The sequence below is a fragment of the Neodiprion lecontei genome, chromosome 4 (genome assembly GCF_021901455.1).
Source record: "Neodiprion lecontei isolate iyNeoLeco1 chromosome 4, iyNeoLeco1.1, whole genome shotgun sequence".
Taxonomy (NCBI): Eukaryota; Metazoa; Arthropoda; class Insecta; order Hymenoptera; family Diprionidae; genus Neodiprion; species Neodiprion lecontei.
Window position 1 is genome coordinate 14,740,523 of NC_060263.1, and position 23,759 is coordinate 14,764,281.

General features: G+C 38.4%; 5 protein-coding genes and 2 long non-coding RNA genes across 16 annotated transcripts; 4 read left to right on the forward strand and 3 right to left on the reverse strand.

The window, feature by feature from the left end:
• The first annotated feature begins 1,624 nt into the window (after window positions 1-1,624).
• On the forward strand, window positions 1,625-11,185 carry LOC124293817. The gene is made up of 3 exons (XR_006903665.1): window positions 1,625-2,079; window positions 6,927-6,933; window positions 11,101-11,185. It is a non-coding gene; the product is annotated as an uncharacterized LOC124293817 (long non-coding RNA).
• LOC124293815 (putative nuclease HARBI1) lies at window positions 2,099-3,859 on the forward strand. Its single transcript, XM_046736210.1, has 4 exons — window positions 2,099-2,476; window positions 2,589-2,885; window positions 3,007-3,215; window positions 3,314-3,859. The coding sequence occupies exons 1-4, from the start codon at window positions 2,210-2,212 to the stop codon at window positions 3,606-3,608; spliced, it is 1,068 nt and encodes a 355-aa protein (XP_046592166.1). The 5' UTR covers window positions 2,099-2,209; the 3' UTR covers window positions 3,609-3,859.
• LOC124293816 lies at window positions 3,745-4,532 on the reverse strand. Its single transcript, XR_006903664.1, has 2 exons — window positions 4,096-4,532; window positions 3,745-3,988 (listed from the first exon to the last, which is right to left on the reverse strand). It is a non-coding gene; the product is annotated as an uncharacterized LOC124293816 (long non-coding RNA).
• Window positions 8,183-10,846, reverse strand: LOC107221406 (ell-associated factor Eaf). Of its 2 annotated transcripts, none has more exons than XM_015660387.2 (6): window positions 10,215-10,846; window positions 9,618-9,742; window positions 9,313-9,544; window positions 8,989-9,222; window positions 8,616-8,911; window positions 8,183-8,519 (listed from the first exon to the last, which is right to left on the reverse strand). In XM_015660387.2, the coding sequence occupies exons 2-6, from the start codon at window positions 9,712-9,714 to the stop codon at window positions 8,389-8,391; spliced, it is 990 nt and encodes a 329-aa protein (XP_015515873.1). In that variant the 5' UTR covers window positions 9,715-9,742; window positions 10,215-10,846; the 3' UTR covers window positions 8,183-8,388. The 2 variants fall into 2 exon arrangements, with proteins under 2 accessions (XP_015515873.1, XP_015515874.1); XM_015660388.2 differs by having other exon boundaries at window positions 8,184-8,489; window positions 10,215-10,843.
• Window positions 11,039-14,841, reverse strand: LOC107221404 (ubiquitin carboxyl-terminal hydrolase MINDY-3 homolog). 4 transcript variants are annotated; one of them, XM_015660386.2, is made up of 5 exons: window positions 14,295-14,841; window positions 13,622-14,020; window positions 13,259-13,527; window positions 12,840-13,137; window positions 11,039-12,739 (listed from the first exon to the last, which is right to left on the reverse strand). In XM_015660386.2, the coding sequence occupies exons 1-5, from the start codon at window positions 14,339-14,341 to the stop codon at window positions 12,433-12,435; spliced, it is 1,320 nt and encodes a 439-aa protein (XP_015515872.1). In that variant the 5' UTR covers window positions 14,342-14,841; the 3' UTR covers window positions 11,039-12,432. The 4 variants fall into 4 exon arrangements, with proteins under 4 accessions (XP_015515872.1, XP_015515871.1, XP_046592165.1 ...); XM_015660385.2 differs by having other exon boundaries at window positions 13,622-14,033; XM_046736209.1 differs by having other exon boundaries at window positions 14,567-14,840.
• Window positions 14,842-15,019: 178 nt separating this feature from the next.
• On the forward strand, window positions 15,020-15,935 carry LOC107221379 (signal peptidase complex subunit 1). Its single transcript, XM_015660343.2, has 3 exons — window positions 15,020-15,180; window positions 15,515-15,574; window positions 15,656-15,935. The coding sequence occupies exons 1-3, from the start codon at window positions 15,148-15,150 to the stop codon at window positions 15,836-15,838; spliced, it is 276 nt and encodes a 91-aa protein (XP_015515829.1). The 5' UTR covers window positions 15,020-15,147; the 3' UTR covers window positions 15,839-15,935.
• Window positions 15,936-16,071: 136 nt separating this feature from the next.
• Window positions 16,072-23,726, forward strand: LOC107221394. 6 transcript variants are annotated; one of them, XM_046736191.1, is made up of 11 exons: window positions 16,072-16,823; window positions 17,158-20,213; window positions 21,091-21,378; window positions 21,486-21,629; window positions 21,694-21,897; window positions 22,076-22,211; window positions 22,294-22,317; window positions 22,467-22,604; window positions 22,712-23,026; window positions 23,102-23,207; window positions 23,316-23,726. In XM_046736191.1, the coding sequence occupies exons 2-11, from the start codon at window positions 17,223-17,225 to the stop codon at window positions 23,485-23,487; spliced, it is 4,518 nt and encodes a 1,505-aa protein (XP_046592147.1). In that variant the 5' UTR covers window positions 16,072-16,823; window positions 17,158-17,222; the 3' UTR covers window positions 23,488-23,726. The 6 variants fall into 6 exon arrangements, with proteins under 6 accessions (XP_046592147.1, XP_046592146.1, XP_046592149.1 ...); XM_046736190.1 differs by having other exon boundaries at window positions 16,078-16,823; window positions 17,183-20,213; XM_046736193.1 differs by having other exon boundaries at window positions 16,078-16,823; window positions 17,183-20,213; window positions 22,467-22,592.
• Window positions 23,727-23,759: the final 33 nt, after the last annotated feature.

The window sequence follows — 23,759 nt, forward strand, 5'->3', positions numbered from 1 at the left end:
CACTAAACTGAACACTGTGAAGCCTCTTAACTGGCTGCCAATATCAGAAAAGGAGAGGGGTCCATACATTGTTGCTACTGAAATAATTTTGTCGTTCCGATCTCGCATCTCTCAAACTTCTTAAGAAATGCTCGTCAAGACTGATATAAAATGGGCGTTTTTTTTTTAATAAGGAAAAGTTTTGACAGTAATGGAAAATAGAGATTACTAAAAACAAATGTATTGTTTTTTAATAACACCGGCCGAATTAAATTTTAAAAGGCTTATGGTTGAATAAACTTCAGATTTGGGTTTAGCGGACCAAAATGCATAAAAATCATACTTGGTCTATACTTCCATAAATTTTTTTCTTACCAAAAATGCTAATTTTTGGCGATTTTTATGGTTTTTTGCAATTTACTCAAAATTTTGAGGGTGTACGGGCAAAACTGACTTCAGATTCGGATTGAGCGCGTCAAAATACATAAAGATAGGTAGGTCCGGTCAAAAGTACAGACCACTTTTTTTTTTGTGGGCCGGTGTTATTAAAAAACAATACATTTGTGTTTAGTAATCTCTATTTTTCATTACTGTCAAAACTTTTCCTTATTAAAAACGAGGCGCCAAAAACGGGGAACAAATCGATTCACTCTCGGAATTTTATTTGTTTCAATTATTTGTTCTCTTCTGGGTTACCCCCACTACAAAAAGGGTGGGTTCAGTAAAAAAAAAAAAGCGAAAGGAAAGAAGGAAAAAATCGACCGGCTCTGGAAATTTTCTTTCTTTCATTTGTTTTTCCTCTCCGAAAATACAAAAACAAAAGCCGGGATTGAATTTAAAAAAAAAAAAAAAATAAAAAGAGTGAACTGCGATCGAACCCGTATCCCGCATCACTCCATCCTCATGTTTTTTTTTTCTTTGAGGAGGAAACCATATTTATTTGGATGAACAATAAATGTACAATATTTACAATGTTGCACTTGTAATTATCTTAGTTTGTGTAACTCCGGCTTAAATTTTAAGCTCAATCTAACATTTTGTTTTACATTAAGTGGTTAACTTATTTTTTATTGTTTTGTTTAAGACTTGAATGCAGTATTATAGCAAAGGCAGCAGTAATTAACTTAAATACAGGAAAACTTCGCGCAAAAACCTGTGATTGAAAATTCATCCTCATGTGGTATCCACTCAGCCACACCACAGCTACGTCCGTGATCGCGCGTTTGCTCGGTATGTTTATGGAGCTTGCTTGGAATTCGCTGATGGTTCTCTGGAAGATTCAGTTCGAGAAAAAAGAAATTTCCTCCAACCACTTGCCCATTGCACATTTTGCATAAATGTTATCGAGCTGGCTTCGTATATTTTTCCATAGACTGCGTGTACGAATATTCGAGAACACCAGGCGTCACACATTTTCATATCAATAAAAAAATAATATTTATTAAAAAAAAAAAAAAAGTATTCGGGCTGGGAATGGTTAATTATTTTGGTTCAGCGTCCGCTAATTGAATCCAAAATTTATCAAATCTGGAGATACTTTTATTCGCTGACATTCATAATTGAAACAAAAAAATCCCAATTCTTGCACTCTTGGAAAAATCTGTGCGAGCGGGGACAAGGGCCGGTATTCATAGTCAGTGCTTAAGACCGGACTCGAATAAGACGGTCTTATACGAGGCCTCAAGATGGCGTTGGGTTCCATAGACGTCAAACAAGACGGTCTTGAGACGCGGCAAATAAGACGGTCTTCATCAAGTCGGTCTTATTCGAAGCGTGCTTACAAGGTTGCATAGTCCAGTCTTATTTGAAATAAGCATGGTCTTGAGCACGCAACGTTTCATAGTCAATTAACGCAGTCTTATTTACGTATCTTGATCAAGTCGAGTTCGGACTGCACTTAAGCAAATGCTTGTTGCCTAAATATTACTCAATTGTTCTGATGCGTACGAAATTGATAATTACGAATTGTTTGGAAAATATTATATTCGAACAATATAAATTAACAGGAATAGATTGTGAAGGAATGTTTGGGAAAGTGCAGCTGGGACGGGATTATTTACTGTAACAGGGTAGCAACGGAAACTTGCAATTGAAGTAGAGGTTATGAGAGCATTCGCTTTGAAAAATTTGTGAAGTGAAGTGAATAGTGAAATTCTATTGACATGGCGAATATGCAAGATATGTTTAATTTCTACGATCAGATCGAAGAAATGAATAATATGATTGTTCAATGGTCAACGTTGGGCCGAATGACGAAGACGAGGGTGAAGTACAGCGAGCTCCGAAGAGATACATCAGAGATGGTCAAAACCCGTTCGAGTTTTATTCCGAGCAGGAGTTCAAACGGCGATTCCGATTTTCAAAGGATGGTATTATGTACGGAATACTACCTAGAATTGAAGCTGCCTTAGTCAGTGCCAATAATCGTGGTCTACCAATTCCACCTGTCATGCAATTATTAATATGTCTACGATTTTACGCTACCGCTAGCTTTCAAGTAAGGATCATTGTGATTATAATTCCTGACATTCTACTGAAAATATAAAGTGATTTCATTGCTTCCTGTGATCATGGAATGAATGATTGCTAATACATTTTGTACTGTACAGCTCGTCATCGGAGATCTGATGACTATATCGCAGTCTACAGTATCGAGGATAATACACAGAGTATCGGCTCAAATTGCATCATTGATTCACGCAATTATCAAATTTCCTAGTACGGAAGCTGCTATGATCGCAAACAGAGATCTATTCAGACAACTTGGTGCACGCAGGGAGGGTATCGGTTTACCTGGCGTTGATGGCGCTATCGACTGCACTCACATTCGATTATGTCATACGAAATTTGCAGACCTGCAGGAGGTTTATAGGAATCGTAAGGGATATTTTTCCCTCAATGTACAGGTATGTCGCGTTGGTGATAACCGTTTACAAATACCATAAGTTGCAATTAATTTTATCTAGGATACAAATAAACAATACTATTCTATGAAAATCGGTACTTTTAATTTAAATGATACCACAGGCAGTTGTCGGACCCAATATGGAATTCTTGGATGTGGTTCCGGAATGGCCTGGAAGTAACCATGACAGTCAAATATTCCAAAATTCACGAATTTACATGCGGTATCATGAGAGACAACTTACTGGAACCCTGGTTGGAGATGCCGGCTATCCGTGCTTGCCATTTCTGCTGACTCCACTGGCAAATCCAATTACAGATGCTCAACAAAGGTAAGATAAAGATTATCGCATTACTTTAGATTTCGATAAGTAGTCATAAAATTGACAAAGTATACATGTGTGAATTAACCAAGTCGGTATCTTGATAGGTATAACAACGTACAAAGCAGAACAAGGCAAATTGTTGAAAGAACATTTGGAGTTTGGAAGCAACGTTTTCCTTGCCTATCCCGAGGTTTGGGAACCAAATTGTTGTGCTCTACCACAATTGTTGTAGCTTGTGCCGTACTACACAATTTATCACTAACATTGGATAATGCTCTTCCGGAAGATAATCGCATCGAGGAAGAAGAAGCGGATGAATTGCCACCTCAAGCACCGCATTGGCAGCCTGGAGAGGGTTTTGCAATACGCGAAGCTCTAATCGAACGGTTATTCATTTAATCAAAATATATGTATATCAAGTTAATTTAATTGTAAAGAGTAATTGATTTTAGAATGAATATACTCCAAATATTTAATAAAATTGAATTTAATCTGTACAAACAGTTAACATTAGAATACATATTTTACTCATAACTTATCATTGGTTCTCATTTTATTTTTAAACCCCTCACTTACTCATGAAAATACTGATATGTACGTAATTGTACTAAGCGTCAGTCTTATAGTTACGATAATACTTATGAAAATTTGTCTACGTAAAAATATTCAATACATTATAAATACAGCCAGTAAATAGAACTAAAGTTGCTCTTTTGAACTTTGAAGATCAAAGGTTGTCCCTTTCACGCGCATTTTTTTGCAAGTCTGCACCGGGATTCCTTTTAACATATCAATACAATTTATTTATCAATAACCGGTATAGAGATTTACATAATGATATAGGTTAAAATATGTGTATATAAAAATTATATACACATAAACATACACTATAAAATTCTTTTTCTTCTTCTTCGTTTTATAGCTATACACCCACTACAAAAAATTGTACGCGATTTGTTCCCGTTTTTTAGTTCCTCTACGTGGCGCTAACGTTGTTGTGTTCATAAACTATAAAAATACTCAAGAGCTGCATGCCTATACGAATATCTTGCACAGGCTGAGAAATAAAATCCGAGCATCTTATTGGGGGATACATCGGAAATATTCCGAACATAACCGAACGTCGAATAAGACCGTCTCAAGCTCAGTCTTCGTCAAGACGGTCTTGAATGAAATAAGCTAGCGCTTGAGACCAAATTCTTGACGAAGACCGTCTTGTTTTCCGACTATGAATACATAGCATCTCAAGACGGTCTTGAACGAATAAGACGATCTTCACCAAGACGGTCTTAAGCACCGCCTTGAGACCTGACTATGAATACGGGCCAAGGATGCGATTGGCAACCGCTTGCTCGAGCGACCGAGTATATCTATATATGCACGATTGTGGGCCACCTTCGGTGCATGGCCGCCTAGGTGTCAGGTCGGAAATGGGCCACCTTCGGTGCGTGGCCGCCTAGGTGTCACGTCGACGCTCCAACCTAGCTGGTATCACGAAAAGCCGAGAGTTGGAGATCTCCCTACTCATCTCTGATCTAGGGATGTACGTGGGGCAGGGATGGTAGGGATGAAAATATGCCAATAATAATATTATTATTACGTTGGCGCTGCATTGCGCACGCGTGATTATCCATCCCTCGATCACAACGCCGACCTGGCGGCCACAAAGTGAAATAAACAATCAGCCGTGAAATGAACCACCACATAAGGACTATGAATACGGGTGTTACTCTAGTCTTCATGGGTTAGGGTTCCGTCAAATAATAATAATACGCTTATGAATGACTCGTAGCGCTGCTCTTGTGGCCATAAGTTGTACTTTTGTTTCGGACGTCAACCAGCTCCCTGCAACTCCTTGTTTCAGAAAACGAGCCTATGTTGTCACACTCGGTAGAGAGCGTTAGTAGTACAGTTGCGCGGTTTGCGCGATGAGTTCCGTATAGTTAGCAGATAAATATAACAATTATTATTTTTTATTGTTGTTATATTTAGGGAATTATTTACGCAATTTAATGCCACTATTATTATAATTTATGACATTATATTTTGTTAATAACAAATAAAAATCTGTTCAGCATATAGTGAGCAGAAAATGATTGGATATTCCATTTTTTTCCCCCGAATCAACTGGAAATCATTTGGGAAACGCGTATATAAGGTTGAAATAATTTGCGAAATAATTGTTTTATCACAAAAACACGATAAATAAGTCGATCAATTTTTCTGGTATACCCAATCTCTCAGTCGATATCGCATACCCGATGCGCGCAATATTGTGGGGTGTGATTTGGCTATGTTGACGCCGCTCCGTGAACGGCGTGAACCCAGCGGTTCTCAGTATTCTCACTCTCGGCTTTCGGGACGTACGGACGTATCAGCCATAACCTGTTCGTGTCAATTGATAGTAGTTTGTTATTTATTTATTTTTGATTTAGTTTTTGTCTAATAGTTCGCTAATCGCCTCTCGAACTTGAAGCACGCCAGCGACAAGTACGACAAGTTTCTGTACATTCCACGTTTCTCGTTTAAATCGATGATTGAAGAGAGCTCAGGCAAATGTGTATTTGTTTTTCTCGCGTCGTGTCACCATCGAAGATTTATTGTTCGTTGAAAAATCGATGTAGGGCACGAGGCAGTCGGAAAGGATGGAAAAAGATGCGAATGTTTCGGTGCACCGTTGGTTCGGGACTGCTAACTATACAGAACTAAGTTTCATTTGGTTGATTTGGCTGGTTCAGAACGTAGGTAGTAAAAAGACGCAGGCTACGGGGGAACGGTTCAAAGAAGGTGTGAATATCAATAAGGGGCTCCTAGCACTGGGCAACGTAATTTCACAATTGGGAGACGGTGGACCTGCCTCTTACATAGGATATCGTGACAGTAAGTTAACAAGACTTCTCCAAGATTCTCTGGGCGGTAATTCCATGACTTGCGGATCGTGCGAGAAGAATAAAGAACAAGCCAATTGTCAATCAAGACCCCAAAGCAGCTGAAATCAATCGGTTGAACGGAGTGATTCAAGAACTTCGTTTGGCTCTCCTTGGCCAGGGAGGGAGCCTCATTTTTCCTATTTCTTGACACGTTATTATTATTTTTTGTGGAGCAGCAAAAGGCTTGCAACGAGGCCCAGCATAGATTTAACGCTTCGGTTACGTTTTTCGTCGGTTCTCTCCTCTTCTTCTCTCCTGCTCGACCATCTTTCTGAAAACCATACGTGAAGACACTGCGAAACTATATAATTCGCCGTGGCTCGTCTTTGAGCAAACAGTTCCGAGCCAACGGTGCACCGAAACATTCGCATCTTTTTCCATCCTTTCCGACTGCCTCGTGCCCTACATCGATTTTTCAACGAACAATAAATCTTCGATGGTGACACGACGCGAGAAAAACAAATACACATTTGCCTGAGCTCTCTTCAATCATCGATTTAAACGAGAAACGTGGAATGTACAGAAACTTGTCGTACTTGTCGCTGGCGTGCTTCAAGTTCGAGAGGCGATTAGCGAACTATTAGACAAAAACTAAATCAAAAATAAATAAATAACAAACTACTATCAATTGACACGAACAGGTTATGGCTGATACGTCCGTACGTCCCGAAAGCCGAGAGTGAGAATACTGAGAACCGCTGGGTTCACGCCGTTCACGGAGCGGCGTCAACATAGCCAAATCACACCCCACAATATTGCGCGCATCGGGTATGCGATATCGACTGAGAGATTGGGTATACCAGAAAAATTGATCGACTTATTTATCGTGTTTTTGTGATAAAACAATTATTTCGCAAATTATTTCAACCTTATATACGCGTTTCCCAAATGATTTCCAGTTGATTCGGGGGAAAAAAATGGAATATCCAATCATTTTCTGCTCACTATATGCTGAACAGATTTTTATTTGTTATTAACAAAATATAATGTCATAAATTATAATAATAGTGGCATTAAATTGCGTAAATAATTCCCTAAATATAACAACAATAAAAAATAATAATTGTTATATTTATCTGCTAACTATACGGAACTCATCGCGATGACCTTTACGGTCTTTACAGAGTGCAACCCGTGCAACTGCACTACTAGCGCCCTTAATAAGAACTAAAATTATGTGACATACTAGGTTACTCTTTTTACTTTTTCGCTCAATCTAGTTGCAGGGGGCAGCCCCTTGACACTCGCCACTGCTCGCATACTAAGAAATTATACGCGCTTAGTGGTCTTGTCCCCGTTTTTTAGTTCCTCTACATGGCGCTAGTAGACTTCTGACACGCTCGCTGCCCTCGCTGACCGCGCGCAAGCTTGTCAGACAACTACTAGCGTCACTAGTGGTGGAAATTGGCAGCAGAATCGAGGGACATTTTGCGAACCACCTTTAGCAGCGGGTGTCAGGGGGCTGCCTGTATGTAAGACCGGTTCGTGGGCGACACTAGTTCGTAGAACATCCGTACGAAGACCATAGAGATAATATTAGGATAGAGTGAGCGAGGCGACGAAAATCCTGAAAGGCACGTAGAAAGGGAAGGAGAATCGTTGACACCTAACTCTCTGTCCTTGTTTCCACACTAGTCGCCGCTCCGGCGTCAACAGTTGATAATCAGAGGCGAATGAGACAAAGATAGGGTTTGTTCGTGCAGCTACACTTTCACCACTTTTCTTTTTTTTACACCTTCGGTAAGAACACTATCACTGTATATTTGAGAAAATGTAGAAAGTATAGCTAGCATGAACAAACCAATAGAGTGGTGCCAGCGATTCTTTCTTTTTCTAGGCACGTTTTAGGTTTGTCAGTGCCTCGCTCACTGCCCTAAATTATCTCTACGGCGACTGCAAAAGTTACATTGATGCTATCTCGTGGCATAATTATAATCTATGGGATTGAAGTTGGTCTAGGCACGCTAGTTAAAAATTTTGCGCTCCCTGAAAAAAGAATCTTCGAGTTTAAGTTCTCTGATGTACAGGAGAAAACTATAATGAACAATTCATTTAATTAATTCATTACATAAGGCTTTGTACATATTTATAACGTAATTTCTTTCATCCAATATGATGCTGTTGTTGTCAGCTATAAAAATTTGAACTCATGCTGGCAGCCACAATGGCCGATATAATGAAACTCGCATCTTTATTGCCCTCTCTCCCCAATTCAAGTCAAGAGATGATAAATAGGAGAGATGATATTTTTAGTCACTCTCTGATCCAGATTCAGACAATTGTAGATCATCCTTAAGCAAATTATCAGGCATTGACAACGAGGGAGATGCTGACATGCCGTTTGCATGTCCTGAAAGTAGATAAATAGAGTTTGAACAAGCTGAAAAGAAACGTATAAATCCGAATCAATGAAATAAGAAAGAAGAATACTTGCAGCAGGCATAACCAATTGACAAGTTTAAATAACTATACTTGCCATTAGTAGTCATCGGAACTGGTATGTTTTCGGCATCCGAATCACTGTCAGAGCTATCAGAGCTGGAGCTACTAGAACTTGAGTCGCTGAGAGCTCGTTCATCACTTTCAGTAGCAGGAGCGCTTTCCTCCAGAGTTATTTCCCGAATAACTGGAGTTTCAGTCCTGGGTGGTGCCGAACCGTGTGAGGGTTGAGCGGGCGTCATCATAGAAGACAAAGCAAAGTCGTCGTTGTCTAAACCAATCATTGGAAGACTGGCCAAAGTTGACTGTGCAATGGAAGGCGGCACAGGAGAACTGTAATGGTAAGTAGCATCAGAGAATATAGTGCATAGACTCTGGGGACTGGTAAATATCAACCGGTCGTTGGATACCTGTTGCTTGGTATGTTTGGGGGGCTTTTTCCATGATAAGGTGACGCTTGAAGCGGGCTGTGTTGTTTTGGATGTAGCTGAACCATGGGTTCTTTCTTTCTCCCGGTAGCCACTTTGGTTCTTCCATTGGCCCTACCGTGAGTCGGGCTTTTCTTGTTTTCAACCGGCGTGAAAGGGCGGTTGTTGCTGTTTTGCCCAGGAATACTCAGAAATGATTGACTCTTAGGCTCGGTTCTGTGAAGGAACCATTTATCGTTTATTTCACTATCTTGAAAATGTAACGTTCTATAAAACCGGGAAACGATAGATGCCAACAATGCTTACCGCGTTTTTTTCACTTGTATATTCGATGACAACTTCTCGAGTGTTACTTCCCCTGTGACACGATCTATTATCAATACACACTCCTTGTGATACGGTCGCTGGGAGCCCTTGAAGACAGTATGAGGTGTTCCAGCACCATCTAAGTGTGGCACAGTTACAGTCATGGTATTATTCGATCCAACGTCAACTTGTGCCATCTTAGATACGTCCACACTGGCTGGTTTGAAGTCATCTACGAATAAATAAATCAGTAGGGTTGTTTGACTTCGAAACACAGACTACAAATGTAGCGTACAGATACTTACACTTAAGTGTGTGGAACGCGGTCGACTTCTTGTTAGTAAAACTGGGACCCAGCTTAAGCTCCCGAATCTCAGGGCCGAGGCCAAGTTTCTCGGCCATCTCGGAGGAAATAGCGTCTCAGAAATGTCTGGCATTTATTTAATAAAGCGATAAAGCATTGTTTCATACCCATTAACAAGTTGAAATGGGGACAAATATAAGTGATGGCTTTTGCAGCTTTTGCAGAAAACTGAGATAATTGTTCACAGCCTACAATATTTATCTGAACATTTTTCCCCCATCAACTTTTCTACCACATTGTCGAGTAAGAATAAAACATGGTAGGATTGTGAATAACAGTTGGAAGATCAGGCTTTTTTTTAAATAGAAACAAAACATTTTTTGGCCTTTGTCTACTTGACTTTTCTGGTATTTTTTCGTTTACGAAAGATGAGAGCAGAAGAAAGGAAAAAAAAATGAAGGGAGAAAAGCGGAATTGTTTGCTCGGGTAAAACCCAGCTGGTTAGATTGGATACGAGTTTAGATAGAATTCGAGTAGAGTCGGTCAAGACGGTTGTAATATTGTCGAAAAATTGTGCAAAATAATGGTGAAAACTTACCTCGAAATTTACGCTACATATTCCATTGACCCAATTTTTAGTCTCGGGCTGCAACTCTCGCACTCATGGCGTGACAAGTATGTATGTACAAATTGAAAGAAGGGGAATGAATACTGGATAGCGTCAAAATGGCATCCGAGGACCTGGGATACCGAAATTTTTGTCACCGGTGATAAAAGAAGTTGTCCGATCAAATCTGCAGCCTGATTGGTTACAATGACCTTTGTCGACTTTGTCAGCTGTGTTATAAATTCTAAAATCTGGGCCCGGCAATCTTACGGCAGACGGAAGTCGTCGCAACCATTGGAACTTGTTGCGCTCTTTAGCGACTCGCGAGGAAAAATCATAGGTACTAGCAGCTTCGGTTGTTACTTTTCGCATGAGTGACAGGTGACGTCACTCGATAGAACGGCAAAATACGCATGCAAAACATAACCTCGAATTCGTTCTCTATTTTCATAAATTTCCAAATTATCCTTCAATCTCGACACTCGCATTTGCAATTCGCGGTACATGCAACTTCATTGTTGGTTAAACAAAAATTAACAGCCCAGCAACTGCATTATTGTTATACAAACCGTAAGCAACTGACTGACACTTTGTGATTTTACTCCTATATTTGTGACAGTAGAGAAAATGTTACAGAGCCCAGCTCTGATTGGCAAGAAAACTCAATCAATCGATCTCATGACCCGTTCTTGCTAATCGGTGGTTTCGGCTGTTAGTCGTGAGTCCGCAAAAATTTGAAAACCGCACGGCGGTGGGTTACACATGCGAAAAATGCAACAATGATTAATTGGATTGATAAGAATAACTATAACATGAGAGGTGTTACTATTCTTTATTTCAATATTAGTTTTCATTTTTCTTTTTTCAACAATTTTAGAAGAGCGTCATAAATAATTAACTATTAATCCCATGTACTCATGTACACTATGATGGTCAGCTTAAATACATTTGTTGCTAGTTGTCTAAACTGTGCAGAAAAAAAAAAAAACTTTCAACTTATACAATGAGACGAATCACTATATTTCTCTTTCACTCTCTTGACTGAATATATTAAGAAGATTCTAGTATACGCTACCTTGTTCCTGTATACATATTCATTCAGAAACATTATCTATACCTAATGTTTGAGAACATTCTCTTTACATCAGTTATTATTATTATTATTTAATTTCGTTTATAATTGTTATCAGTATAACTTTGTTTTTCTTTTTATTTAATGTTATCATTACTATATTTTTCCTCAAAGACACTTCTTTCTCTTTTGGTACGCAACCTTATTACAAACGTAACGTGGTAGTTATACTCTAAACATTGATTCCTATATTATACTCAGTCTTCAGAGCATTTGCGTAAAGCAACGAATTTATTGTTGTCATTATTGTTGATTTTACATTGTGCTACTGACTTTCCAAATTAACAAGGCAAATCAAGAATACCGCATTCAGCGTAACCCAAAACGTAACTATGGCAAAGGGGGAATCAGCTTTTAATTTAGACAATTACTGTTTTAATTCTGTTGAGATTTCTTCATTATATTAGTCGAATTCGTGTGCATGAGATTGAACGGCAACCTTCAATTGGCTTTACACCAGTGCAATTTTTTCTGTTATCTCGATGTTTATATGCAAAAAAATAATCCTTTCATCTTAGCAAAATAATGTCTTAACTTTTGTTTTTATCGGAATCCAAAAAGCCTTCAGCACTTCAGTATCGTTATTATTATCATTATTACTATTACTGGTTTTAACTTTTGCAGCAGAAGTATTTTCACAATAATTGTTATGAACTTATGGCCCTCAAATCTTTTGAATCTTTGAAACATCTCTTAGCAAATTAAAGAAAATTACTAGATATGACCAGAGCTATGTACAATCCCGCTGTTCGTTCTAACTCAAAAAGTCAAGGTTGCTTCCGGAATGTGCTGTTTTTCATTAATTTAATATCATTACTTTTTATACATATAAATAAAACCGTCACGACCCTAGACAATTGGTACCTTAGATATTACTTAAGGTAGTTATATTATTATAAATTTAGAATCACGTAACTGGTCGTATTTTTTTTTTAACATTTCTCTACCTCAATGCCTACGGTGCTCTGATTTATTATTTTCTTTTTACCTTTTTTTTTGTACACAGTCTAGACTCAGTCGTAGAGAGTATGCAGTCTCTACACTTTCGTATAAAACAAAAAAAAAAAATTTGTTCTTCTAGTTGACACTGGGTGTCTGTTCTTTGTCCCACTGTACCTCGATGCTCGGCCATTTAGTTTGCAATACCGTCAACATCGGATTGCTATCTAAAATACATTTGACTGTACATTCTAGCAGCACAGCTTGTCCTCTCCGATATGTGACTTTGTTTTCTAGGTTGCTTCGTGGCAAACCGTTGTAGTGGAACAACACAAATGTGTCAGGACAAGTACGAGGATCTTCGGGAAAAAATTCATCCATGAAAGCTGCTAGCAGAATAATTCCTAGAGATTCGCTGTCCAATTTTTTCCTCATTATCTCAACACTGTAATTTTGTTTTTCCAGTTAAAATTTCAATTTAGTCAACTGAGCACTCTGTTGGATTATGTAGACCTACACCATCAATTTTTTCATGTTATACTTACTACTCTGTGTCAGCTACGAGATCGAGTTCGGCAAGGACATCTTGCAACAGATTGGATGATATAAAATTATTTCCTTCGGGGTCAAACTTCTTGAATACCCTCCGAGCCTGATCCGCAGGTGTTTCAGGACTCACCAGCCTTCTTTCAGAGGAAAATAGTACAGTTAGATGTGTATCAGAACCAAGAACCCATATCGGATGCGAAGGGGCCTTTAGAAATGTTCCAACTTCGCAATATCTCAGGTGCTCTAAAAAGGCTAAAAAACCAACCGAGTTCTGCTTGTCTATACCTTGAAGTTCTGAAATCAGAAATGAAGATGATGCTTTAATTGATTGAATTGCGATAAAGGACAGATTTTTTCATTTTCTTATTTCTCACAACTCAATCACAAGTCATGGAATAGGTTGTTTGAAACTAACTAAGCCCTCCAACATCTTGATCATGGTCCCATACGTGGCTGACCGCGCGCCCAGTAAGCATTAAGTTGATCAAACTTTGACTGCCGTAGCCGTAAGTCGAGTCTATGAGTGGCTCCATGGGGTCAGACATTTCTGATTGCATTCCTGCAAGACCTTTCGTACAAACTACCGTGTATAGGAATAATAAAATGCCAAACTGATTTTTCATCATATCAATTTGGTCAGTGAAGTATTTTTTCAACTCATCCATATTATCAATCGTGAATATCCTGAAAAAAAATTTTGAGTGTCGTTATTAAATCACACGACACCTGATATCGTCATTATTTGGTATTGTTCAAACACGTAAGTCTGAATACTCACCTCAATTGCGAATGAAAAATGTCGGGTTCTAGCTCCAGTCTATTTTCCATTGAGTTTGTTGTCTCCTGGTGGTGTTGGTCATTCTTCTTATTTTCCTCAGGAGATTTCAGGTCTGGTACCTTGTTCGAAATGTTTTCACAATTCATAGATGTCGTGCCGTACCCTTGCGGTCCCATTGTTCGAACTATACAGTATCTAGGTTGCAGGCTGTCCGCGGCACGTGCTACTATTTCCGTCATTGCCTTTACCAGCAAGAAGTTACACTGTTCGGTTCCGACCTCTTTCCAACTAGTGATATCGCTTTCTAGTAGTAATTCTTTCAGTATAAAAGCTTGAACTGGTGCTATCACTGCACACGGACCTCCCTCTGCTTGGACCAGAGCTGTCGGCTCGTCATTGCTAAAAAAAAATCCTGTAAAACAAATTGTTGGTTCTGAGATGTTGATTGTGTTGTTTCTTAGCTTTTTTTTTTATACCGCTTCCTTTAGTTATTCACAGTAAAGAAAAGAATCTGATCTTGCTACATATGGAAAAGGTGTGTTAAAATCAAATGAAGCTAATTTTTTTTCGCATTTTATAATTCAACCGTCTAGGGGAAAAGTACGATAAAAAAAAAATACAGCAAGGGTGATGTTGAAAGACATGATGTGAGAGGTGAGATTATTTATCTAACCTTGAGACCACTGTTTGAAGACGTCGTATTTGACAGAAGGACCCCATAGCAGTGTTTTAATTTCTTGTACGAGGTCTGTGTCGTTAGCTAAATTACCAGCCATTATAAGTATTTTCAAAAGAAAATCGCTCCTTTCATACAGTAAAAATTGTAGTCCTTGTCGTCGTCGTCGTCGTCGCAGTCGTCGTCGTATACGTGTGTTATATGGCCAGAATTATATACGACATACTATTGCGATTGAGACAATAATAGTTTATTCAAATAAATAATACCTTCGAAAGGACTATACTCTTAATAACCTATATTTCACGTTCGACAGTTGCCAAGGGTGTCGCCATTGTGATTAACCATTCGGCGAATGAGCGGAGAGACCCTTCTTTCACAGCTATTATTATTCTTCTCATCCCCGATTCGTTATTTACACCAAGGTTTACGCGTAAAACGTATACAAAAAAAAGTACATAAAATACACACCACGAGTTTCGCACTTTGTAATATTGTCATTCGCAACGCATAATTTCGGAAAAGTATTGTCACAAACGTTACGATATCGGCGAATAAAAAAAAATTAGTTTCAAATTCGAACTATTCGATGAGGTTCTTTCAACTGCCGCAGGCGAGTTTAAATTTTTGTCCAAAAATATTGAAATTTTCCTTCGAGTTTTGTCACCTACATCGTTATTATCACTGATCTACACCCAATACAGTTTACATCGGCTGTACTTTCTATAACATTTCGTAAGTTTGTGATTTACTTCAGGTAAGAACTGTGTGCAACGTCACATGCGGGTCACCATCTGTGGGTTTTAAATATTAGTGAAGGGGCAGTAAATTATTGTATAATTCTATAAAAATGGATTTCTTTGACTCCCTGCCAACACACATGGTACGTTTCTCACCTCGTAATTGACTTAGACTGTTAAAATCAAACGTATAGAATATCTCATATATGCAGTAGTTCATAACCTCCCAGAAAGCTTCAATATCAAATTAAACTGATAATCACTTGAAATTTGGCTCTTTCCCGTCGACTTCACGATATTTCTATTATATGCTTATACCAAAGAAGTTATTCAGAAAATCCTAAGCTCTTCTTTATCAGTGGTTCGATGGAGGATGATTCAGTTTCTCATTACAGCGTTAATTTTGCTGATCTTCCCTTCTGGGCCAGTATAATTAGCCGTAATTAACTATGTGTGTATCTTTTTGACTTTTTAAAGGACTATGACGGGCAAGCCAGGGCAGAAAAACTCTCCAGGGTAATTGTCACATTGTTTGGAGTAAGTTGATTTATTAAATTCATATTTTATTGTATAACTGAAATTGCTGAATAGTCAATATATTAATGTTTGTTTTTCCAGGTGGTTGGGCTTGTTTGGGGTTATGCAATACAGCAATTTTCCCAAACTATTTACATTTTGGGGGCAGGTTTTGTTTTGGCTGGCATAGTCACGATTCCGCCATGGCCAATGTATCGTCGCAAGCCTCTAGACTGGCAGAAGCCTCAACCTGAAGTGCCAACAAAGTTTAAGAAGAAGAAATAAATTCCTGCATTAAATTCTGACTAAATATTCTTATTCCTGATCCATATATACAATATGATATAACCTAAATATGGAATCTCGTATTCTTCAATTTAAACCATTGTAATTATTCAAATTACCTTGCAGCAAAGATTTCAGGTGCACTACACATGACTTCTATAAATTCAATCGTGTAATTCAAATTTGTTTCAAGGATGCTAGACTTTGAATGTTATTCATCGAAAATTTTGAGAATTTGAATTAATCGTTCCCGAATAGTTAGATAGTTTGTCAATGACGTCGAGGAAAATTAACCGGCAGACTACAAGGTTTCGGTACTACTAATTTTGTTACCCAATGGCCGCAAACAGTCACTGGGTTTGTTTTTTTCCGTTTAATGTTTCAAATTGATCTATTTAGTAGATACATAGGAACTCTACGCTATATGCGCAGGGATCGTATGTACGATAAAAAAATCTTAGAGACGGTTCACGATTAATTGCAGCTGCGTTAATTTTGAGTAACTAAATAATTTGTTGGAAAGTCGAAGGGAAGTTTGGGCTTTAACCTAAACGTTTCAAATGTCAACCACAAATGACGCATACCTTTCATTCTGATATACCTCATCGTGATAAAAATAGTCGTTGCTTCGGCGTTGCAAGCAAATGCAATAAACGAAGTCAGTAAAGTTTTATGCGGTGACATATGTACAGATACGTCACGCGAGTGAATGCCATGGCATAGGAGAGAAAGGGGCGTGGCCTTCCTTAACCAACTTGTGTGGTAGTGTTAAATGCTATTATTCATAGGTATCAGATACACAGGGTGAAAATGACATATATCGATCGAATTTCGTATGTTGTGCGTGCTTCGGGATAGAGGACAGGTATGATTACGTGATAAACGGCCTGTCAAGTGATAACAAAGTAACAATGAACCGCAGGTGTCTAACGTAAATATTAAATCTAATAAACACCGTTCGTCTGTCCGAAAAATGTTCACCAAGGTGAGCTTGAGAATATAGCTGCCGTATACATACGTATACATTTTTTTTGTTTTTTATATTCGATGAAATTGCCCATTTTACCAAACATATGGCGTTGGCTTTAAAAATTGTACATTATCCGTTTATCACTTGTTCATTTATCCGATCGTTTCGATTTTCAAAACGACGCATACATTTTTAGACTATACCTCAATTACCCCCCGTATGGTCAAGTTTTTGCATAACATAACCTCCAATTCAAATGATACACATACGACTCACGTAAACACATTGTATACATAAATATCTCTGATGATAATATTATTCTCTATTGATTGATTTATGGTTTATACAGATCTGTGTATACTTTTATTCGGCAGCATCTCACCGGGTCTTGGAAACATGTAAATTTGCATTGAGATGAGTGGCGCAAATGTTGAAGAATCTTCCTATTTGAAAGTGGAGCACGACTTTGAGTACAGAACTAATGACGGTCGTCAAATTGCTATAAAAAAAGATGAGAGGCTTTATCTTATACAAAAGACCAATAATGATTGGTGGAAAGTGATACGGAATAAGGAACAACGGTCATTTTATGTTCCGGTGACATACGTTACTGAATTGGGCAGTGTTTCGTCGCCCAATAAATTCACAGGCCCGGGTAAACATGATGCGATATTTCAAACTACTTCGAGAGATCATTCAGCCAGGAGAAGAAATGTTGAGAATTGGCTTTCGACTACCGTTAAGATGTTGCCGGATGGATCGAGAAGTCCTGAGAATTTAGAACAGTATAATAGATTGAAAAATTTCGAAGATGCAGGGATGAAAGAGATCAAGAATCGAATTGTCCAACAGAAGCAGAGCCTTCAAGGAAATGAGAAAAGCAACGAAATTAAAAATGAAAAGAAAAGTTTAGAACGTTTCAGAAATGTCGTTAGAAAGATTTCCAGCAGTATGCATGTGTCACAAGATACTTCTGCACACAACACATCTGCCAGAAACTCTCAAACAAGAGATGTTATGCGCACGGTGATGGAAAATGTAGATGGAAAATCAGCACCAGCTTCAAACTATCCTATATATTCACCAAAGGAGGCTAAAGAACCTGACCGCACCCTATTTGAATACCAAAATCCGCCTCAGCAGCAAATTCTGCACAGTATTTCCCATTGCCAAAAGTCAGCGATGAATCTTACAAACCCTACAGGCTGCACGGAGTCTATTGATGATTGCAGAAGTGTAAATTTAGATTCTTCGTTAATTAAACATAGTCCAAGATCGAGACCTTCCACAAAAGAATCAAAATTATCTGTACAAAAGAACATCGCGACAAAAAGGTCCGACAATAACAGCACCGATCGTTGCGCAGTGACACCAAATATTGAGAAGAAGCCCAGCTCACCGATTTCTGCTGGTAATAAAGTCGCAATGTCTTCGACTTCTCCATCCCTGCAGGGCAGTGGTAGCACATTTGATTATTCTGAGAACGCAATGAGAATTTTAAATGACAAACGAAAGTCATGGGCTGTTGAAGAGTTGATGAGTGAATTGACCCAGATTCGCAAGGAACGAGTAGATGACAATGCCTCTAATTTTGTGTTGAGAAGCATAGAAATTAAGGATGGATTTGATCCACTTGAAAAGCTCACTCAAGAGCTTCACGATCTTCATACATCCCAACACGAGAATTCCACAGTTTCCAATTCCCCGAAAGCGGACTTCAAAAGTGAAGATGATATTAAAGAACCGCCAGAAATTTCAATATGTAAAGAGAAAGAAACCACGATAGTACCTTTAAAGAGTCCAAAGAACCTGGCACAAACTGAATCTACATTCAATAAATCAAAATCACCAAAGAGTAGAATTTCACTGACCAACAGCGAAGTCTGTTCAATTTCAACTGATATCAATAATTCCTGTAAGTTTACCAAACGACAGGACGAATACGAGGAGGCAAACATACTGAACGACGAATCAAGAATGCCGATTAATGTCAGGGATGAAGGGAGTGATAGGAAAGCGACTTTATCTGCTGATAAAGAGCATTACGTATTGTCTTATCAGCAGAATTCACAGCTGTTTAAATCGGAGAGTAGTGATAATTTGGCTAAATTTGAGAAGCCAAGTTATTCAAATGTTTTGAACAAATTGAAAAACGAAACTAAGGTACGACCACAGCTAAAGTTGAAGATAAAAAACGTGGATACAAAGATAAAGCTGACGCCATCACTGGAAAAACTGGCAAGTGAGATACAATTTTTACCTGCCAGTAGAACTTCCATTGTAGATAGCGATACACAACAATCTACACCAACCGAAAATAAATGGCCTCAGGGTCGCGCTGATCAAAAGAGGGTAACGACAAAGACGGAAACAATCGAGCCCGCAGCGATAGATATATTGGAAAGTAGAGACGACCTAATAAATGTTGACCAAGATAGTGAAATGTGGAAAAATTTCAAATCGAAATTGAATTACAGAGGCAGCTTTAAGTCAAAACAAGAACAGAAGAGTCAAGTTGTTACCAAAGATGTGACTTTCGACAATGAGCACTCGGAAAGTGTCACAAAGCCTGGGAGAAGGAAGATAAAAAAGTCAGCAACGTTCAATTGTGTCGCTGTGCCTGAGTATTACAAACACTTCCAAAGACATGAAGGTTCCGAATACTGTTCTCGCATCTCGCCGACATTGAGGACTAAACGAAGAAGTCAGAGTCTTGAGAATATTAAATTATTGGTAAACAGGGAGCTAAAGCACACATTAGCAGCTTCAAAGAGAGCAGATGGGGCTCAAAATGCCTTGCACAAGTCGGTTGCAAAGCCTATTCCCAGTTGTCGCAAAATCCAGCCAATGAAAGATGTCCGAGAAAGTATTGGGGCTGAATCGCCATGCTCGCATCAAGGGGTTCAAGCCAGTGTTCAAGTCCTGCCGCCGTCGATATCAAGGAGTTACGAAAATCTGAACGAAGGTTTTAACAATCTAAAAGTGTTTGATGCCAACAAGAGCACTGCTGTGAGCTTCAAAAATTTGTTATGCACATCTGATAGCGGCTCGGACGAGTATCTCCATTACAAAGCATTTCCAAAGAGTTCCATCAGCAGGAACGAACGCTTGGCATTTAGCTCAGACAGCAAAATCAATTCCAAAGTTGTCGTCAGTTCCGAGAGCTTGCCCGTCATCGACAGAAGCATATCGGACGAGCAAATACTTAGCTCGAATATTAGTTCCGAAGCACTTTTTAGCCAATCGGAATCCGAGGTTTATGCTTTGTCTGAAGTTTCCAACACCTCGAGTCCCATTACCGTAGATCGTGATAGAGAAAATTTTGTAAATCTACCGCCGGGATGGACCCAAGAATACGATCAACAGTCGAAACAAATCTGCTTTGTTAATACATGGGGAGAGAAGGTGAGCATTATGCAGCATTTCTTTGTTTATTCACTTCTGACACTCTAGTAAACCTGTACAGTTAAATTTTCTTAGGTTTCAAACACAAGAAATGATTGTATGCTTTTGTTAACGGGGCTGAGCCAAGGTGGAATTTTTCTGAATGTTTGAAATTAACGAGCAAGTTCGGTAATCAGATTCATTCAACGTTCATTCTTCTCAATTCGTAACTTGGGAACAATTATGTGGTAGACGTAAAGCCCATTCTGCTGACGTGCTTAGGTATAAGAACTCGACCACGAAAGGATGTGGTCACACAGACAAGAAACGTTGCGTACGTAATGATAAGACAGTGAAGTAGATGTCAAATTACATTCAAAAAGTAAATGGTGTATGGCATTGTCAGAATTGACCGGGTATTTCGCGTATTTTGCAGTAGAATGATTCAGGGCACTGACAAAGACGTACCTAGTGGTGTTCAGTTGAAGGAAAAACTTACTTCAAATGAAACAAATCGACCAAGTTACAAATGGATTCCAACTGAGTTAGAGAATAAAATGCTTGCAAACTTTGAACGTGTCTGTATAAAATCGATGTTCTCTACTTTTGATTGGTTAAGGGAAATTAGATTTCAGTGCGCTAGTGAATATTGCGATCTTGTGTATTCAAATACCGATTACAATATAACACAGGTAATTATAGAGGAAAAGAAACTTCCATCCTTGGCCATGAGTTAGTTATAAATTCGTCTGCAGTAACTAGGAAATTTCTGCAAGCATACGAACTTGCTGTTTGGTTTCCACCCAAGCAACCATTGTTTAACTAATGCAAAGTTTCTTTTCATTCGGTATTATACAGCGAGCAACGATTTAAACATAATGCAATTTTGTGTCTTCAGTGGTTCTCATCCAATGATGCGGAAGGTAAAATTTACTTTTTTGAGGAAAACAGCAACGAATCATCGTGGATACTTCCCAGCATTCCAGCTACTGAGCCAACCTTAAGAAATATGGAGGGAAATCATGACAATATTGAGCTCAGGACCAATTCAGGCAGCGAAAAACTCCGAATTGGGAAAGCTCGCAGCTTGCTCGTGGGAAATCAAAGACCAACTAAGAAAGAACTTGCTGCACGTCGGTCAGGATCACTTTCGCATGATTGGCCGCAGTTATTCGATGGCAATATGGTAAAGTTTGAACAGTGGAAACTAATTCAGCAGCTCGTTGACTTCGAAAAGTAACACTTTTTCATAGTGGGTAATTTATATCTATATATACTGTGATTCGTTTTCAGTGCATTCTTAAGGAGGGAATATTACAGAGAACTAAAATAACTGAAAATGGTAAAAAGTTGAGGAAACATTGGAGCACGTCGTACGTTGTGTTGTCAGAATTGTTCTTGTTGTTCTTCAAAGATGCTAAAAGCTTTTCCGCTATGGTAAGGAAAATAGAGTTAAATTTCGACGAAAAGTTTAATCATTTCCAATAAAATCACAACACAGAAATCGGGGCAATCGGCAGCAGCAAAACCAGATATATCTGTGGATCTTAATGGTGCCATTATAGAACCTGATGACAAAGTGAGCAGTAGAAAAAATGTTTACATTATCAGCACTATACTTGGTCTACAAGTTTTAATTCAAAACGACAATACCACAGTCGCTAACGAATGGTTCAAAGAGATATATGATGTCATCCACAATCTCGTAAGTTCTATTGGTCATTCTCCTAATCGCTCAATAGATTTCCCTTATCCCTAATTAATTCAAAAATTGTTAATTTTTTCGATCACAACAGTTTATTGAATCGAATATCTAAAGTATTGTTATTCTTTAGTATGAGAAAAACTGACTGTTTGACTATTGTTTCATCTTATTTTTCCAGCCCTCTGGTTTTGAAGCTCAAACACCTCCTAGCTTAGAGCGGCCGCGAGATACCAAAAGTAAACAATTTCTGAGCGTTAATTCAATCGAGGAGAGTAAAGTTGTCTCAAAAATTGGACGAACAAGATCTGTTAAAAGTAAGTGAACAGTCGTTTTGTATTATTTGACAAAAAATGAATACGAAAAGATCTAAATTTAACAATTGTATTGTGGATGCAGCAATTGGTAATATCGCTAGCGTTTGTAAGTATTACAATAGGAAAACGAAACAAAGACGTTGATGCGGTGATTGAATTGGCTAATGCCATTGAAAATTGGCCCGATGCATGTATTCAGATTTTTAATAACAACCTGAACGCCCTTATCCATAATGTATAATTTCGTACACACAGTTAAAAAGATCGAAGGCTCGACTGAAGATCTCAGTGGATCCTCGGCTGAACGTCAAACAAAAATAAAAGCAAAGTTAAAACGCTTCTTTCAAAGGAGACCAACGATGGATTCCCTCGTCAAGAACGGTATATACAAAGGTATTTAAATTACCTAGTTCTCTACGCCTGACAAATAATGGTTAAAAAAGTAAAATTTTCTGCTCTCACTTTCCTTTTATACATATATGATAATTGCTTCTCTCCAGACGAGCCGGCGTTTGGCTCATATTTGAAAGACGTGTGCTCACGGGAGCCTCCAATGGTACCTAGATTTGTGAAATCTTGCATCGAAATATTGGAAAGCAATCTGGAAAATATGAAAGCTGACGGGTTGTACAGAGCAAGTGGGAATCTAAGTCAAATTCAGAAAATTCGTTTGCAAGTAGACCAGAACAATTTTGATATCTTGGCACAAGAGGAAGACGTCCACGTACTGACAGGAGCTCTGAAATTATTTTTCCGTGAATTGAAAGAGCCGCTTATTCCCTATGAGTTTTTTGAACGGGCTCTAAGGGCAAGTAGTAAGTAACTCGACAATCACGCAATGATTTTTATTAAAACTTTTTAAACTCTCATTAATCACTTCTCCACTTCAGTGTCTAAGAAGAAATCAGAGAAAATCCAAGTCTTTAGGGAGATTGTTCGGGGGCTTTCTCAGCCGCATTACGACACGTTGCAACTATTGCTGCAACATTTATTGAAGTGAGTGAAAATCTTTGAATTTTCTTTTTATCATCTATCGTGAGTACATAACGAAATGATGTATGGATAAACTGTATTTTACTGTATTTATTCTATCTTCCGTCCTAGGGTGACCTCGTACCAGAAGTATAACCGCATGCATATACCAAATTTGGCAATAGTATTTGGGCCAACATTGATGTGGCCTAGGGTTGAAAGTGCAAATATGGCATTAGATCTTATGCAGCAAAATTTGGTCATCGAATGTCTGCTGTCAGAGTACGATAAAATATTCAAATGACAGATGGACGACGGAAGAATCTGCAAAAATAAATGAACTGTAATGCCTGTGGATCATGTAAGATAAAAAGACGTCCGGTTCATTTACACCGTGAAACAAAAATTCGTTAAGTTTTCAATATTCTAAAGCGTAAAGTTTAATAATATAGCTTGCGTTATTTATGTAAAAAAAAAAAAGAACCACTTAGAAAACCGTTATCGAATTCGATCAAAGGAACAGGAGAAAATATTATACATAAACACAAATTAATACTCACATGGAAAATGGCATAT